At 31.4% G+C, this 19,068-nt stretch overlaps 3 protein-coding genes across 4 annotated transcripts in view; 2 read left to right on the top strand and 1 right to left on the bottom strand.

Annotated features, from left to right (window-relative positions):
- LOC131847766 (CLIP domain-containing serine protease HP8-like) overlaps window positions 1-1,811 on the top strand; it is a 7,785-nt gene extending 5,974 nt beyond the window's left edge. The window contains exon 7 of the mRNA XM_059197411.1: window positions 958-1,811. Coding sequence (XP_059053394.1) covers window positions 958-1,198 — 241 coding nt within the window. The 3' untranslated portion in view covers window positions 1,199-1,811. The remainder of the gene's footprint in view (window positions 1-957) is intronic.
- LOC131847768 (CLIP domain-containing serine protease HP8-like) overlaps window positions 1-9,917 on the bottom strand; it is a 26,858-nt gene extending 16,941 nt beyond the window's left edge. Inside the window, exon 1 of the mRNA XM_059197416.1 lies at window positions 9,843-9,917. The gene's annotated coding sequence lies outside the window, so the exon portion shown is untranslated. The remainder of the gene's footprint in view (window positions 1-9,842) is intronic.
- On the top strand, window positions 8,847-19,068 carry LOC131847767 (CLIP domain-containing serine protease HP8-like). Of its 2 annotated transcripts, XM_059197412.1 has the most exons (8): window positions 8,847-9,017; window positions 11,693-11,832; window positions 12,338-12,521; window positions 12,853-12,958; window positions 13,368-13,555; window positions 15,171-15,272; window positions 15,898-15,939; window positions 17,711-19,068. In XM_059197412.1, the coding sequence occupies exons 1-8, from the start codon at window positions 8,945-8,947 to the stop codon at window positions 18,019-18,021; spliced, it is 1,146 nt and encodes a 381-aa protein (XP_059053395.1). In that variant the 5' UTR covers window positions 8,847-8,944; the 3' UTR covers window positions 18,022-19,068. The 2 variants fall into 2 exon arrangements, with proteins under 2 accessions (XP_059053395.1, XP_059053397.1); XM_059197414.1 differs by lacking the exon at window positions 15,898-15,939 and having other exon boundaries at window positions 8,850-9,017.

The raw sequence follows: 19,068 nt of genomic DNA, 5'->3' as shown, positions 1-19,068 counted from the left end.
TGTGTGAATAGTCCTGAGATTATTATTATTATTAAACATAATAAAAATTAATGGTTACTCGAATGACTACAACATGCCTGAACAGTTCTTAATATTCAACACAAAGATAGATTATACTATAAGGATGGTAATAGATTTTATCTTAAAAAGCAGACGAAGTCGCGTGTAACCGCTAGTATTCAATAAACAGCGAAATACATACTGATATAATTACTGAGATAAATAATTGTTCGTTTCTCAGACATTTATGATAATAAAAGCAAATGTTTATACATTCACGTGTAACCAGTTTCATTTTCAAACTAGTTTTTTCGAAGAGCGAACTTATCTGCGTCTCATTAATTCTATATTACGTTCTAAGAATTTATTTATTCATACATTGTTACTTTATAATGAACAAATTGTTGCTCAGAGGGACTCGTATTAACATTAGACTGTCAAATTATTCTCCCGTATTGAAAAATAAATAATATAATTATTACGTTACCAACGTACCTACCAATATATTAGCTTTTTATTTTCCAGTTAGAGAGATACATGTATATATTTGTCATATAGATGTTTGTCTGTTCGGTTTATATTAATAATTAATTCATTTTATGGAATGTAATAAATCTTAAGTCTAAAACTGAAAAATGTCTACAGTGACAAAATATTGCGAAACAAAAACGAAATAATAATTTCCAGTCTAGATTGTGCCAATAAATGGATAATATTATGACGTTGGGTTGTCACTAATATTTTGCTATTTCGTTTTGTTTTGTGAGAATTTGTTTCGGAACTGACGCATAAGGAACTTTTACTGGCTCATTACATGTCACTGATCTTACTAAGGTAGATCTTCAGAATAGCATCGCATGAGGAGTGCGACGCCTGTCATCTGAGGTGATATGTCTTTAGAGCTATATTGTCAGCTTGTTTGCCATTCTAATATTAATAGCAAAATATTTTTTACAGAACTCTTCGGATATATGATAGTCAAATATGTGCGGGTGGTGTTCCTGACGAGGATTCTTGTGCTGGCGACTCAGGCGGTCCACTCACTTACCCGTTTGTTCTCGAGAAACTGGGCGCACGGAATGTCCAAATAGGGATCGTCTCTTATGGCCCTAAACGCTGCGGAATGGGCGGGTATCCAGGAATATACACAAGAGTATCTAATTATCTTAAGTGGATCTTGGATAACATGCGGGATTAAATTACAACCATATGCCGCACCTCCCCATAAATAGTGCCATATGTAGATATGTTAAAAATATTGAAATCTTTATTATTGTACATATTATTTGCTAATCCAACAGACGGTGTCTAGTCATATTGAACGCGCAGACTTACACCAAATGCGTGAATTAAATTTGTCCTTGAGTTTCTGAAATTTTACAACTTTCTTAATTGTTCGTTCCTTGATGGTGACCTATATTTTGGTCTTAGATTATGACACTGGTTGAGAGGAGGTGCTGTGTGCTTTTGATTACATGTTTAAAAGAATAAATTGCAGATGTTAAAGGTAATGGATATTATAATCAGAGTTTTAATTAAGTAAACGATACGTAAAACAAATTTATTGACTAGTCGTTCCATTACTGCTTATCTCGTACTGATTTAGTTGAATAGGGAGTAACTTAATAGAATACCTAGTTGTAATACTCAAGTAGAATATTAGGGTATTCTATTGTTCAGACATGCTTAGCTGCTTAATTTGGACTAAATTAGTAGGTACTAACCCAGTCCGAAATAGATTTATTATATGATTTATTTGAACAATACAACGCTGGCAGATAGCCAGTGAATGATAGGAGGATAGTATTAGGTCATTAGCCCATCCTGATGAACTCATTAGGGATTAACCACGATCGCGTGGAAATCGATGAGATAAGATACATTATTACCGATAGCACTTTTGATACCCAAATAGTCTTAGATACGTGACCACTATATCTACATATTAAATGCTTTGTATTATGAGAATAACAAAATTTTGTAAAAGGAGATTAGGCCTTTAAAAAGTACCAAAAACAGTAATTAAATATTTAAGCAAACATGTTTTTGTTCGATGCCTTCATGTAGCGTGTTAATAATATTACTACGAAATAGTTATGGTTGCCTGAAACAATCTAACATTAATAATAGGTATCTCTTGAGTCGTAATCGTATTGTAATATGTACAAGTTATGTGCACCTAAGTATACGCGTATTAAAATAGTTTAATATGCGTATACTTAGGTGCACAGGACTTAGGACATTTTAAATACATACTTAATTACATATGATAATTGCACGAGATATGATTGAGAAATTAATAGGTTCGAACCTATTGTTAGTTATCATAGTTTTCAGGAATTCAGAGTCAGCACTCAAAAATATTTCTATTTATAATACCAGTTGAGTTTTTTAACAGTTCTTCTCAATTGGGGTAGTCTGATGAACTGGACAGTATAGAGCAATTTGATGTTTATAAGTGGCACTTGCTTTGAAACATAAGTAATGTCACTGGCACCACAGTTGTAGTGATAATTTTTATATTATAATTGTTATATTACATATATAATAGGTATATATTATGTATGAGTAGGACTTCTTCATTGTTCTATGAGTAAACTTTACAGAATGATATTATAAAAAATAAATTTACTAGTTACTTAGATAAAAATAGTAATCCTGACAATATATGGACCCCTAGATTACATATACATTAATTATCTAGAGAAAAATAGATTTGATAAGTGCTCAAACCACAATTTGCTTAAAAAATATTAATCATTATTTATAATATTTTAGGTTTATACTAATTGTAAGAGGATTCTGTACTTACGGATTACAGTTTTGTATATGTGAACTTGTTAGATCTGTCTAAACTAAGAATGCTAAGAATATAGAAATATTAATCGCCATTGTATATTTGAAGTTACATGACAATTAAAAACCTACATTAATTGAGTCAAAATAAGATAAATTTTGTATAAAACCACTCAAGTACTCCCACAACTCTTGAGGCCAATAAAAGAATAATTCTGAGTAGGTACTACGATTTCAATAAAGTAAGCTTATAACCACTAAGTAATAGAGATTATGAAATTTTCTTCCCTAAAGCTTTTTACATCTTTTTACATCGTTATTTTTTTTGTATTTGTAGATTAGATATGTCGAATATAATGAGATTATTAACAATATATTAAATCAAATGTGACCGTTTAAGTAGGTACTAATTTGCTAATAAATAATTTTCTTGCGGTTGTGATTAAATGAGTGACTGATAATTAAAGTGTACATATTTAATAAATACTTAGCATAATTGTAAAAACTAAGGAACTACTTCATACTAACACTTATATCATGTTTTGACTACAGTTGTATGAATAAGATTTAGTTGGAATAACGTCAGAACTGGATGAAAAAGAGGTGTGCTAAGTGTTCCCGTAGTTTATTAAAAATAAAACTTTATAAAACTATACATTTATTACTTTTCATTCACTACGACAATTGACAATACCTCTACCTATCCTACCCTGTTTAAGTAAGAAGTCGTTAAAATACATTTATTTGTCTGCCTAATTATTACTCATTACACGGGAATTAAAGCTGTAAAATATGCGAATGCCAAGACTTTCTGGTCCTAAGTTATCTTTATCTTTACTTGTATGTATCTAAGTAAATCTTACAAAGGGATTAATGTTTATAAAATAAAAGAGGTTGACCAAAAAAAACTGGCCTCAAACTGGTGAAATGGGAAAAAAGAACATCAGTGCATGTATGTACATCTAATAATAAAGATTTTAAATCTGTCCTAATAATAATATCATAAATCTAAAGAGTTTGTTTATTTGTTTGTTTAAACGCATTTTAATTTTAATTGCATTTTGGTCCATTAGAACAGGAAGGCTTTAAGCTATATGATATTACGCTACGACAAATAGGAGCGGACCTGCATTGAAAAACATTACAAAAAGTGGAGAAATGAAACGCAGACGATGTTGCGCGGGTCAGCTAGTTACATATAAAGTCTAGTTGGTTACGATTTCACAATCAAATTAATGAAATGAATTTTTAATTATTTTTGATCAAATTAATTCACCATTATTAACAAGTTTTTATGTTATTTTATATTGTTACATTCTTTAAAATCTGACATATTTTTGTTAAAACTATAAAAGATTTCACTGTTTATTCAGTTGAAGATTGGGTAAAGGTAAGTTACGTATAATATACATGTATTTTATAACTGCTTAATCTTTAATAGTCAAAGAATACTACTGTAAGTACCAAATATCATAAAATCGTATTAAAAATTGTAAAATCTTGTATATGTGTATGTGTATAATAATATTTAGGAATTAATTTTATATATAATAATCAATAAATATGTTCTAATATCATATTACCACATCATTAACATTCTTGTAGTCATTATTTTTTTGGATTCTTGAATTGTCACCAGATATGTCATCCTTGTATATAAACATCAAATTTAATCATTTTTACCATATTTATTAGATAATTCAGAAAGTCATTGTTACTATAATAATGTCAAAATAACGGTGTAGTCATAACATTAGTTTGGTGCGTTGTCAATTATGATATCAAAAAGCATAATAGCAGTGAAAACTGTAGGTAAGTCCTGCATGCGGTAAACCGGTATGTTCCAATAGACCAAAGGAGGAGTATGGAGATTCTAAGTCGAAACGAAATGCAGTTCGTTTTGCAGCTACTGCAGGAAACCGAAGATTCTCGTCTCCTAGAGAAACAACATCAAGGCCAGCATCAGAATTATTATATGCTAGTGCCGCACCAGCTGTAAACCCTGGAAAGTGAAACCACATATACATTATAAGAAACTTCATCAATTTCAGACCAGCAGTGTACAGAATCTCATATTCGAGTGACTTCATTAGATGTAATGACCATTATTCCATTATATATACTCAATATGTAGCCTGTGATTAGGTCCATATTCATTTCTGTCGATCTTAAAGGGAAATTTATGGACTTATAGCTAGCGTCTATACCTCTGAGACATAAACATAATCGTATATATGTAAGTACAAACACTTCTGGCTCACCTATTTGAACTACCAAGCACAAATACACTGGGAATTAGACTTTAGTGTTCAGAAAAGGTATAAATATAATGGATAGTATGTCTATATCATAGACACAGTGTATTTTGTAGTGTTATACATTGTTGTACAGTGTTGCTTTCCATCTTAATAAGATGTTGTTTCTGGAACGTCTCTAGTCTTACTTAGCCGGACACATGTCGGGGAAAAATATTAAGGAAAAGTTGGTAAAGATTTTCACAAGTAAAAAGAAATCGATTTCTAATGGGTTTTCTTCTGTATTAATAATCACATAAAATAAAGACACGTGTTTCAAAGTTCCTAAAGATGATATTTACTTGATATTTACCTTATCACAGGTCATCGCGATGTATTTGTTACTGCACTTTAGTGTTCTAATTGTAATCGATTACTTTTTTAATCGTTTATATAATATATTACCAGTATGTTTTAGCTTATAGGTATAGTAAATATTATTGTAAATAAGAATATTGACGTAATCCATATTATTATTAAATAAATTTATATTAACAGGTGCATAATTTACGAAACAATTCGATGAACAGTGAGTTATTGAAGAAATGGGACGAAATTTACAGATTCTGGAAGAAACTATGCGACGATCGTTTCAAATGGCAATTGATCAAAAGTATTCTTTCCTTCACACTAGGCCTCAAACTGTTTGCGGATATATCTAGACATATGGCAAAAGTATCAAAACATTGCAAGCCAATTAAATAATTACTAACAACTTTCTTTTCTTTATAATTTTGCTTTTAGATAATCCGTGATATAGTATTTTATATAGTACCTTGTACTTTCTACTCGTAGATATGTATATTATGTTAGATCCTCGCCTCTTTGATCAGTGCAAACTGGTTAAATTTTATTTGTTCTGCACCAGGCCAACATATCTGTAGTGGATTGATCTCATAGTTATATAATTTAGGTATCGCAAATGCAAAATCTCTGAACAAAATATTCTCGTGACGTTAATAACAGCAATATCTAAATCAAGAAATAACCGGTATTTCCCGCGCCCAATGATATGACTCAGATGTATGACTTTTGAACTATACAATATTTATTTACTTAGTTTATATTATAACATAAAGTTTATTCCACACGTTCTGTATTCTGCGATCTAGTTGTGTTTCAAGGTAAAACAAACTAGTATTAAAAGCGTTTGGTGGTGACAATATTGAAGTGTTAGGTAGCCCTAGAATGCTTCTCCTCCTGTGTAGGCAAATATTCAGGAAATTAGATAAGATTTTTATTAGTAGATATCTTAATACACACATGTAGGCTTAATTAAAAATAATATTCATACTTCTTATTACTGTCATGTTGCCTATAAATTTTATATAACAATATATTTATTACTCCTATTTAGTATGAGAAGTTACATAATTATTTAGTACGAGAACATAGTATAAAAAAGTCTTGTCTGTAAGAAAAGAGGTACATTGATAGAACCCAATCTATCCTATTGGGTAATAGCTTTCTGTGTAGATAGGTGCAATGTGGAGACTAGAATCAACTAATGTCAGAAAATAGTATAAAATCAATAATACAAAAATAATAATAAAACTTGTACGTTGAGAAAGAAGTATGTAGGTACTCCCTACATACCTCTTTCTTTACGTGAGCAAACTTCTATTTAGAAATTTTAGAGAATCTATACGTACAATCTAAGTGACACAAATTTTCTTTATTCATAGAATAAAACGTTATCTGGTGTATTTTACTCATTTTACCTACATAATATGAGAAATGCAACCTACTAAACAGCTCAACAGATTTTAATGAAATTTGACGTGAAGAGAGAAAAACCCTTCTAAAAAAACAGTTAATATTTCATGTTTTACCAACATTTCTGTTAACAACACACATATGACAAAACAGAAAACTCGTAATAAAAAAAAAACGAGTAATATGTACCTGTGTGACACCTACACACACCGGTATCAAAACAGAAAACGAAGAGGACAAAGTTAAGGTAAAACAAAATGTTGTAGTAGAGCGAAACTTTGAGGAAAATCCCAACTGCGCAAACAAGATTCAAGTTAGGACCGATCCGTGTTACAGAATAAAAAAATTACAATTCAGGTTCCTGAGAGTTACGTGAACACTTTTGAGTTTTCATACGAACAAACCGTAATATTAGCGAAATATTTATTATATGTGACTAATACTAGATTACACTACACGTGGTTGATTCATTCAATTTTAGGGTGATGGTTATTGGTTCGTTAATACAATATAATATATACAGTTCATAGCTAAGTTTTCTATATTAGGTATATAATTATAATTATAATGACTTTGGTCAATTCACATTGCGCCATCTAGACACTAAGCAGAGCTTTAGGGATACTAGATCAATGATAAAAATACGTAAAATGTTTTTTTAATACATACATAAATAGAAAACATCCAGATCAATATAAACAGTCATTGTCATGAAAATAAATGTTTGCGTTGCTCGAGTAATCGAAGCCGTGACCGTCGGTAGTAGGGTAATGTGCTAAACCCCAAGACGACCGGGGCTGCCGTATTGCGTAAAAATCTGTATTATTTTTATAACACACAATTAGAAACAAATATATAATTGTACGCTACATTTATTTAAAAAAGCTAAGTGTAACTGAGTTTCGTGCCAGTCACCTCAATTGTTATTTTATGTAATATTTCCAATGGCAAACAAGCTAATGGCCCATATGATGGTAAGTGGTCACCGTCGTCCATATACATGATCAGGACCACGGAAATTACATCTTCATGAGACGACTGTAGTGGTATCATTTATGAGTTGCCATTCCGTTGGGACTAAAAATGCTTCCGTACTCTGTAACTACTCCGCCATGTCATATTTTACCCCCTAAACGAAAGACTCGTAACTTCTCTGCCAACTCTCACTCATCCCTCAGCAAAAACAGCTTATATATCTTCATCTTGACGGCTTGCCGTTTGACTGCTGAAATAGGTTACGCAGACGTCTATCTGTAACTGTAGTCTGTAAGTCTAGGTCAGTAGAATTTGCTTTAATAAGCCTGATTTTGGCTGAATCATGGTCATTCTTATTCTAATAAGTATTGTTTATATTCTATTGTATATTATATATACTCTATATTTTTAAGACTTCTACGTGCTGCCAGACAGCATTTGGCTGAATGCGAGTGTAGACCGAAAGCAAAACGCGGATGAAATAGAATTTATAATATATGCACACTTCAAAAATTAAAATAAATATATTTTTTTATCATCTTAGTTAACTTAGTTGTTTGTGTCGGTTACACTAATTTCAAACCTATTATGATAGGAATAGATAGTATGCATATAGACAGATGAGTTATATGAACAAAACATACAAAAATTATCTGAATAGGCACAACTTCATAATACTTGGCGTTTCTACTTTTGTAATATGCTAAAGTGGAGGCAATTCAGTTAATATAATATTTATTCTCACATAAGAAGTCATTGAAAAGTGCTTGCAATTCTGTTAGACCAATGTCAGAGCAAATTATTATTTACATAAAGAATCATCAGTATCCGATTAGTTTTAATGAAGATATCGTTTAACGTCTTACAAAATATATTACCTATATACTATTGAATGGATATATTCAATATACTTCCTCGTTTTGACATACGGGTGAATACTACAAAATATACCTACCTACCTACCTACGTCATTAGAAAATCAGAAATGGCCGCAGAGTGAGGGACCATATTAAAAAAAACATTTGTATTGTTGATAACCTCAGGTTAGATGCTCGAAGGCAAAGTCAGGGTCGGATAATGAAGCTATCAGTCGTCCGCGAGCCGCCCACTGGTCAACAGTACCACTTATTTTAAATAGCGTTCTGTTTAATTCAGTCACTAAGATGAAGTTTACGTACATGAAGATTGCCGCTGTATCTTTAATACTCGTGATATCATTATCTGGAACTGTTGCTCGTAAGTTATTCTAGAAATTTTCAACATAATACTTAGATAAGAAAATATCTGATTAATATACTTAAATCCAATAATAAGCAAGTTTGTTTTGAGGTGATGGCATACTGTTAGAGATATTGTTATAGTATCTTTATAGTCTAAGTAAGCAATTGAAGTGATCAAAGTCATTATTATAATGTCATTCACATTCAGTCATAGAACTTGGATAGTTTGCCTAATTGCTTTGTGAGTTAAGTATACCTACGTCTTTGCATCTATTTTATACATATCATAATTATTTTGATATCTACAATTCTAATATAAAATATTGATGTTGCAGCTGTACCTAATCATAAAAATATAGAGTTTCTGTAACATGTTAAATTATAAATTGAGAAGCTCCTGCTTGTAGCATTCGCTTAAAAACAATAACAACACTTACATATGTAAATTATAAAATTATAGTCAAGTTATTATAAACTAACTAATAAACTAACTAACTAAGTAAAGTTACTATATACTATTTTCATTATAAAATAGTTGAATGGTTTGCCACCTCTCCATATGACTAAAACGCCGCTTTTCATAGTAGACGTTGTTTTGTATATTAACCCGTTGAGTTTAATACACCGCTCACCTTGTGGATATAATATTAAAATATGATACATTTTCTTTGCAAAATAAATTCTGTTAAAATGCAGGTTTTAAACTCCCAGGTTTTAAAATCTCTCTCGATTTTGACAGACCCTCATTCAATCTATCCAATGCTCATAGCTGGCTAACATTCTAATGTATTTTTTATTACGTATTATGTTAATACGTACAATTTCTATATGAAATACTTACCAACATATAGCGTCTGAGGTCACTGGCTGGGATCTTCGGTAACGGTACACGATTATAGCTAAAGCAGGAAAATCTTGTAAGACAACCCGCGTGCACAAAAACTGCATCCGTCTTTATTCGAAACACAAATACATACCAGATATTCTGGGCACAGGTTGTCCTCATTAGAATTAAAGGAAGGTTTAGCCCAATATCACGTTTCTTTATAGTTTTATTAAACAGATATATTTATGGTCGTCGTGCGGACGAAAGTTATCAGCTCTTACGAGATCCTGACATGAGGATGAATGGAAGCGATAACCTTGTGTTGTGCATTCTTGCTCCGTTATTAGACAGAAAATACACAAACTTAACTAACTAGTTCAGAGGATCTAGTATCAGAGGATATAAAAATACAAATATATAAAGAAAATAAATTTACTCTTTCTACAATAATATTAGTACAATTACTTAAATAAGAATAAATCCCCGAAATAATGATCACAACATTCTTAGTAATGATGGTAATGATAAACTACATTATATTTTGTGCTGTAATGTTTTATGTTTTGTATCATTATTTAATGAGTTACTCGTAGATATTTCATTAATAAGAGGTATTGTGTGATCCTTAGTAATTATTTATATGTCTAAGTATAGTTTTGATTGTTCATAATTAATTGTTACGATTAATTACTTTGGTACTTAGATACGAGTCTACTGCAGTACCTACATTTACGTAAATGTAATTTACATTGCTACTCACTTACTGTCTGTTAAATTAATTGTGTTACTTGTATGATGATTTACTTCCTTTACAATATTTATGGATCTACTTCGTGTAAAATCCTTGACAACGAGAGTGTACAAAATAAGAAAAATTAAATGGCACAGAGGACGAAACTGATATTATTTTGTTATACATAAAATATTAGAACTAGATGTAACAATAAGTAGGTAGATAAACTTAGTTTTATTAATTGTTATTTTAGGATTACAATGCCGAATTATTCTAATTTCTGTAAAGATGTAACACATGTGTATAATAAATGATAGGATTAATGAAATTCTATATAGAACTTACCTATAGAACTTACATTATAAAGACACATAAATAAATTTATATAACTTAGAATATGAAATTAAATTAAGTTAATTTTAGATACTCGCAATTGCATATATAATATATTAACTGAAAGAAGAAGACTTTCTGAAATGCATTCCCATTTTTCATGGGAATAAGTTACATCAATATTAAGTAATATCAATATAGATATTTACTTTATGAAACATTTTACCATAAGTGTTTACCATGTAAATAATGCCATTTAGAAAAATCAAAGAATATCCTTTTAAATAATAATGAAGACGATAATTTACCAATACCATTTAATATAACGGTTGATATTCCGCATCACTGGTCTTATGAAAAAATATAGCGCTCACATGCTTAATAACAAGATAAACTTGTTTACGCTAATGTTATGCGTGTATTTAAAAACATAGACAAAGAGAATTAGGAATCTACTGTGAATGTTGTAAACCATCTACATACATATATGATAATATCATGAAAGTTTGTCAGTTTAGATGTTCATGGTAATCTCCGGTATCTAGTAATTATACTGTTTTGAAAATTCCTATCCATATAACAACACGCTGCAACCTATAGAAACGGAGCTTCAGTGAAAATGTCGCAAAAACGGGGAAAATATGTAAAAGTTTAATGCCTACAGGTGTGAATAACGTTATGAATCAAATAAATTTTTATTAGAATAGGTATTCATTTAATACAATTGGGGTAGTTTGTTTTTATGAAACGAAATCGAAAATTACTCTTAAATTAATTTTTACAAATTGCAATGTTTCAGAGCGATGTAATGGAGGTGTACAATGCATTTTGCTGTCAGAATGTACTGGTCTGTTCCATCAACTGCAGCAAGGCAACACTCCACAACTAACGAGGCTTCTGCGAACTTTACATTGCGGTTTTGAATATGATAACCCGAAGGTAAACAACGAGTCATCTACATATAATATTATATACCTACCTATATTTTTATATACAAATATAATAATTATAGCTATAAACTAGGTACTTATTTATAGTAGGAAATCATTGCGACTAAGTATTCATATTTTATAGTTTCGAGACTTGAGGGCAGAGATCAAATTGATATGAAATTATAATCAAGTAAGCAAGTGTTTTAAGCGCAATATATCATCATGTAGGTAGCCAATTGACTATTGAAAATTGCTTGAAAATTAATGTATTAAAAAAATTGGTCTCTCAAGTTGAATGTTTTTTAACTCACCAGAGTTAGTGGTTAATTCATATACCATAACAAATTTCATAAAGACTGACTAGTGCTTACGTAAATAACAAATAAACTCACATTATTTATGAAATAGTATGAGATAATATCATTTCTGAGCCTCCGATATATCGACGTTGTTACAACATTTTAATAACAGTGTTTAAGATTGTACGTGATATATTCCAATTTGCTTTTCAGATTTGCTGTCCCCCAGAATTTGGGGCGGAACCGTCTGGTGGCATCTCTAGCAGAAATGAAGATCCTGTATCTCTTTTACCTGGGTATAACGTCTGCGGCATACAAAATGAAGATAAAATTGTTGGAGGAACTCAAGCGGATATTGACGAACATCCATGGATGGTGCTATTGCGATATGATAAACGTAATGTATTATATCTAATATATTTATATATAGTGTACTATGCAAATAAAAGAGATAGCTGGAGTGCATGAAAGATAATAGGTATGGAGAGAAAAGGATAGATTACTGACAAGAATGGCAAATACTTACATTATATATTTCTGCCGACTCTAACCGATCTGAATTAAGGAAAGAAATGTGATAATGACGACGATGATACTGATATATTTGTTTCAAAATAAAATAATACAAAGTACTATATCCGAAATAATCCGAAAGTTATTCAATTTAATTCATAAGCACCCATATTTTTAATCAAATTAATTCAACATTCATTTTCTCCATACTATAGCTAACGGGTGGGGTTTTTACTGTGGCGGAGTCCTAATTTCTTCAAGATACGTCATGACTGCAGCTCATTGTGTGAAAGGCGATGATCTTCCTACTAACTGGAGATTGTGAGTTGATTTTATTCCATCTACAGTAGGTATTTTTACAAGTTGAAGATAATTTTATGAACTGCGCAATTCTTGGGATCGTTTATTATTTTAAATCGCTGTAGATAAAGAATTTGCTATTTGATGGGGTCAGTTTATTTAACTATACACATTTATTAATTTACCTGGGTGCGCTAAGAATGGTATTAACTAGTCCAAATTATTACGAATAGTAGATATTTCAATGTAAGAGTATGTTTGTTTGTTACTTTAACGGCTGTACTGTTGAACCGATCCTAATGAAATTAGGCGTGAAAATATATAGTCTATGTCCAAAGAAGACCAACTCGCTGGTAATGTATATGTGATGTATGTGACAACTTCGAACTAATTTAGAAACATCTAGATAATGTAATAATATATTATACAGATCTCAAGTACGTCTCGGTGAGTGGAACACATCGAGCTCTGTAGACTGTGTGGGTGATGACTGCAGCGGTCCAGTACAAGATATATCGATAGAGCAGACTATCGCTCACGAAGGCTATGACCCGTCTGATAAGGACCAACAAAACGATATAGCGCTGTTGAGGTTGTCACGCAATGCACAATTTAATGGTAAGACTGCAAAACCTATATGTTATAGCCTTAATTAAATATATAATAATACGCATATGAACTAAACGCATTGACAGACCGTTTTTATGCGATTGGAATGGCAAACAAGTCCACATGATGGTAAGTGAAAGCGTCAAATTTTACATGAACAGGACCACAGATACGTAATCACGTGAATCTCGTGTCAGTGGTGCACTCATGCGTCGTCATTCCGGAGCATTAAGACAAACAAGCTAACAATTCGCTTGATGCGTTAACCATACTTTATTTAACATGCCTGCCGGATTGCAGCTAATAAAAGAACAGTTTGATGGTATCGTTCTGCCACATAAATAAGTCTACCATGTTACCAACAAACAATCACGTAATTTGGTGGAAACGCAGTAATGGAATGCAGTATTGGAGACCACAAAATGCATTTTGAGACCTAGTCTTCTTTATGTGTTGCAATTCTTGACACCTAGGTATAAGATTTACACTGGCGTACTCTCAATAATTTTATTGCAGTATCCTCAAACTCTGAGAATCTGACCAGAAAACAAGCATTAGTTATAAGCGTAGTTATAAAATTATTACATTAGTCATACATATATAATACTTCCTATTAGAATAGAATAGAAAATCATTTATTCAAATAAACTTAATTTAAGCACTTTTGAATAGTCATAACAATTTGTTTTTTATCTACCACTCGTTCGGAAAGCTGTCTCATCACAAGAAGAACGAGCAAGAAACTTGTGTGTTGCTCTTTTAAATAACCCTTGTAAGTTTACATTTACAAGTCGAAACGTGTGAATACAAACTACCAACAAGCACTAATTTTTTGGGTCAAATATAATCATGCAATAAGATTAAATCAGTCGTAGTGATAAGAGCAGACCAGTCCCTACAAGCAGCACTCGTTCACGAGTATGACGGATGAGCCAGCCATCACTGCGCTCGACCATATTTTAGGGAGCCCATTGACCCGGCCCACCACGCCGCCACATGTCTGGACATTTTAGTGAGCATGACTACTCATTCCACACGACCACGTCACAGCTACAAAAATTACTATATGGTAGTTACAGTATTCGCACTTTACATAAGGATGCATGCGGCAATCAATACAAAAGCCGCTACGCTATCATATATCAAGAAAGCAGTATGAAAATTAAAATTATAACGTTGTCCGCAAATAAACTTATTCTTGCTATATATTGCTATCATCTATAAATTCATCTATCTTATAATAGGCTTTTTTACATAACATTTGTTTAATATAAGATTTGAATTGCCGCTCTGTAAGATTTAGCGTAGACTCTGGCAGTTTATTATAGAATCTTACGCAATTACCATAAAATGAATTACTAACTTTGTGTAGACGGCATTTAGGTAAAATTACCTTATTTTTATTGCGTAAGTTTCTACTTGTACAGTCTTTAAGTTTCTTGAAACTATCTAAGTTTTTCCTTGTATACATAATATTTTCATAAATGTATGTATGTATTCTGTTCTGTACTTAGCTTCTTTGGTGATGTCAATCAATTGAATAGTTTTTATAATAATATTAGTACAGTAACTCTGTACTGTATTATGTGTTAACGAAAATAAAGAAAATTTGTTATCGTTTCAGATTTTGTGAAGCCCATTTGCTTGCCAATCTCCAATGAATTGAGACACTCTGGTTTTGTCGGCTATGACATGGAAGTGGCTGGATGGGGCAAGACCGAATCACGTAAGTTAAGAAAAAACAATCAAAATTATAGCATAGTACATAGGACATAAATTTGATGTCATGTAATTCAGTTAAGTAATAATTGTCAACAAAAAATTCTTTTAACCGTACTCTTCTCTCGTACTACTTCACCGGAGTAAAATAGTTTTAGAGTTAAAAAATCAACTAAATTAGTTTATACCTAATGACAAAAAAAAAACTAAACAATCGCGTAAAATATGTGTAAAATACACATAAAAATAAATTTAGAATTCTGCATTTCCTTTTTTGAAATTTCAATGGATGAATAAATATTTATTTAAGCAGCAATATTATACTATTAAATTTGTAGTTCACTGGACCCCAAACTAGATCAGAGATTTGTAATTCTGGCCGCCATCTCAGATGTCGTAAACAAATTGTGATGGATATGTAAAATAAAATAAAAAGAAAATTAAGATAACAAGAATAAGTACCTAAATAGTTAAATTCTAATTCTCTGTAAATATTTACGCATGCCATAACAACCAGTAATTTAGTCAATACTATATACCTGAACTTCTTACAAGTAATAGGTAACAATAATACGTCAATAAGAATAAAAAGGACAATAAGAATATTAATACGTCAGTCTGTTATTTAACAGAAGGAGAATGTGGCGCTCTCAGAGATTCATTACCGGAGTCAGGTTGGCCGCCACTTTATATAAAGCGATGTCTTACTATCATCTTTGAAAAATGCTATTGGGATATTGCTTGTGATATAACAAATTAGTATGAAACGAAACGATAGGTATCTAGAACTATATATATAAATAGTATTGTGCGTTCGAACATTGCATGAAAAAAAAAAAAAAAGTAAAATAGTAAAATCTGCTTAATCACATTTCAATTTATTTGCATTGGGATTGAAAACAATTTCGACAATCGCAAAGATTAAGGACTCTTTCACACGGCACCATGGTGTTCTAAAGTAGTTCCACTCAATTTGATCATGATAAATTAACCGCTACTGTCGCGCCGTGTGAAAAGACCCTGTTACCTATACCTACAGTGTTGCATGGTCATACCTGCTACGGTATTTACTACAAACTTAAAACCCTTTGCTACAGAAAAGTAATATGTTTTCAATATGTGTCTAAAAGAAACGCACTCAAATCACAAGACAAGACTAGCGCGACCAAACGCTTAGAGAAACTGATATAAATTCTAAAAATCGTTACTTAGTTTTCTATTACGTTAATTAACCTACAATAATGGTTTTCCCCGATATATTTCATGTAGGTACAGAGAGCGATCATTAACTTTTTTATTATATGTATACACTATACATAAATCTACCAATTCAACGTTTTAAAATCATTTTGATAGTCAGTATCAGTCAGTAGTACAAATACTATTTTGCTCAGAAAATATTTCCATAAGTATTGGTTTAATGAGGGATCATATATTCATACCTACCTACTAGTGGGTAAATACATAATGTCGCAGTTACCCAATAAAGTAAATACTTTTTAAGTAACTGTTGCGAATTGCGCAACGGTTTCCGCAAATTGACAGACAATGCATTCTTTATGAAACTGATAGCAAACACTCTCAACAAGAAATAAATTACATGCATGAAGGCGAAGTGCATGCATTAAGTACGGTCAGCGGGTTAGATTGTGTAACTTACTACTAAATGCTACAATTTCTCATTTGATACTCAGGTTTTACGACTATATGTGATATAAATGTGCCTACCATTTAACAGTAACGATTATTGTTATACAATATAAATCCGATTGTAACTGTCAAATAGTATATACGGATATAAATATCCGAAACCTTAGTTCCCAATGAAAACTGGTAATAAGAATTGAGTTACATGCAATCTAACCACATGAAGAGGGAGGAATATATATATATAGGTACAAGGGTATACTAAACTATCGACTAAACAGCTATGTATTTATTTTAACTACTTACACAGCTACTGACTAGCATAACCTACGCGTTATGCGGAGCGAATATATTTCATTCGAATATGGAAAATCATAAAGGAGTAATATATTTAACCCTTTTGATTTTGCCGCGTAAATTAAGCTAAAATACATTTGCTGTATTTTTTTGAATGCAAATCTATATTAAATCTATTTCCTTGAATCAACTCTTAATCAAGTCCTAGACTACATTATGGTCTTCCCGTGTAATAAATTGCAAGTCAAGTGACTTAGCGTGAGAAACAAACATCTTTATAATTACGTATCTATACTCACAGACAAGTTTTAATATAATTAATAATTATACCTACTTAGGTACCTGTCTTGGGAAAACATTGTTTTCTAATAAGATTAGTATTAATTTCTCTCTTATTGAATATATGACTTGCAAGGTTTAGATATAATCTAATATCATATATAATCCACTATTACTAGTCATGTGGCATTCATCAACTCATCATGATGTTTTCTTTTTCAGGATCTGAATCGGACGTGAAGTTAAAAGTTCGCGTGCCGGTAGTCAGCACAAACGACTGCGCCCGCGTTTTCAGTAGAGTGAGCCGTGAAATCACCAATAATCAAATGTGCGCAGGCGGCGTTTCCGGTCAAGACTCGTGCCGCGGAGACTCCGGTGGACCATTGATGGGAAAGGTGGCACAAGTTAGCAACTGGATAGCCTTCGGTGTTGTGTCATACGGTCCTTCGCCATGCGGTACGCCTGGTTGGCCAGGAGTGTACACTAGAGTTGGAGCTTACATGGATTGGATTCTTTCGAAGTTGCGCCCATAAATATTAAGAACAATTGACTGATCAAAGATCAAAAATAAACTAGCACGTATAAGAGACTGAATTTAAAACCTTTTTACTGAAATATAAATGGTCACGTAAACAATAGGGCTGCCAAAACATAAATAAATTTATATCGACGTAAACATTTTATGAATGTTGTAATCTTTTAAGACTGTTTACGTCGCTATCGTAGGAATGTTTCTAATAACAATAATTGAAGTATAGTTGAATAGAAAATAAAATTATGTATAAGTTTAGGACGGTTATTTCTAATTTGCTAGAAAAAATGATTACTTTTATGGATAGCATAAAAGTATCTGATAAGAAAAATAATTTTGTCCTTATCACTGATACATTACTCGTTAGTGTAAATAATAGTAAAAATATGTATTGACAGCCCTGAAAAGGTGCAAATAAAAAAACCCGCTACAACATACTTACCAAGAAAATTGAGCATTGACGCTCAATTTAGTTGGTAAATATTTCTCAAATAAATAAAATATTCAATATGCTCACCTTACATAAAGTGTTAAATCTTAGTTAATATTTTTATGAGTAAGTAGTTACTTTATTACTAATACTATCCTGTCTCCGAAAAAAAATTGTGTATAAAAAACATACGATTGATTGTCAAATCTGCAGAAATTAAATAAGTTTGAAATTATTGGTTCATAGATATGTAAAAAACGTAGTATACACAACGAAAGATAAAAACCAACAATACTGATGCATTGTGCACATAACGAAATTCTCTCCGATTTATGATCAACTGCATTTTCTACTGACGAACAAAATAATTTATTTTTTTAATTTACAGTAATGTGTACAATATGCGTGAAATTCTATAAAGTAGAATTAATATAATTTACAGAATCTCTAGAAAAACAGCAAATATTTAGATTTTTTTAAATATTTGCATGATGGGCATTATGTATGTATGTTCAACTCTGGGTAGTACCACTAAATCACATTTATATTCAATCAGTACAATCAATTTAATTCAGTTATTGATTTATTTTCATTAAAAGTGTCACTTCAATATATATA

This window comes from Achroia grisella, unplaced genomic scaffold (genome assembly GCF_030625045.1).
Source record: "Achroia grisella isolate CSIRO2021 unplaced genomic scaffold, CSIRO_AGI_Agris_v1 utg540, whole genome shotgun sequence".
NCBI classification, from domain to species: Eukaryota; Metazoa; Arthropoda; class Insecta; order Lepidoptera; family Pyralidae; genus Achroia; species Achroia grisella.
The sequence above is the reverse complement of the archived record's forward strand: the minus strand, read 5'-3'. Positions and strand labels throughout refer to the sequence as shown.

Bases quoted from the DNA above. Each gene is read 5' to 3' on its own strand.
- LOC131847767 (XM_059197412.1), top strand. From the start codon at position 8,945: ATGAAGTTTACGTACATGAAGATTGCCGCTGTATCTTTAATACTCGTG. The intron at 11,833-12,337 runs GTAAACAACGAG...TTTGCTTTTCAG, and splicing joins TTGAATATGATAACCCGAAG to ATTTGCTGTCCCCCAGAATT. The intron at 13,556-15,170 runs GTAAGACTGCAA...TTATCGTTTCAG, and splicing joins ACGCAATGCACAATTTAATG to ATTTTGTGAAGCCCATTTGC.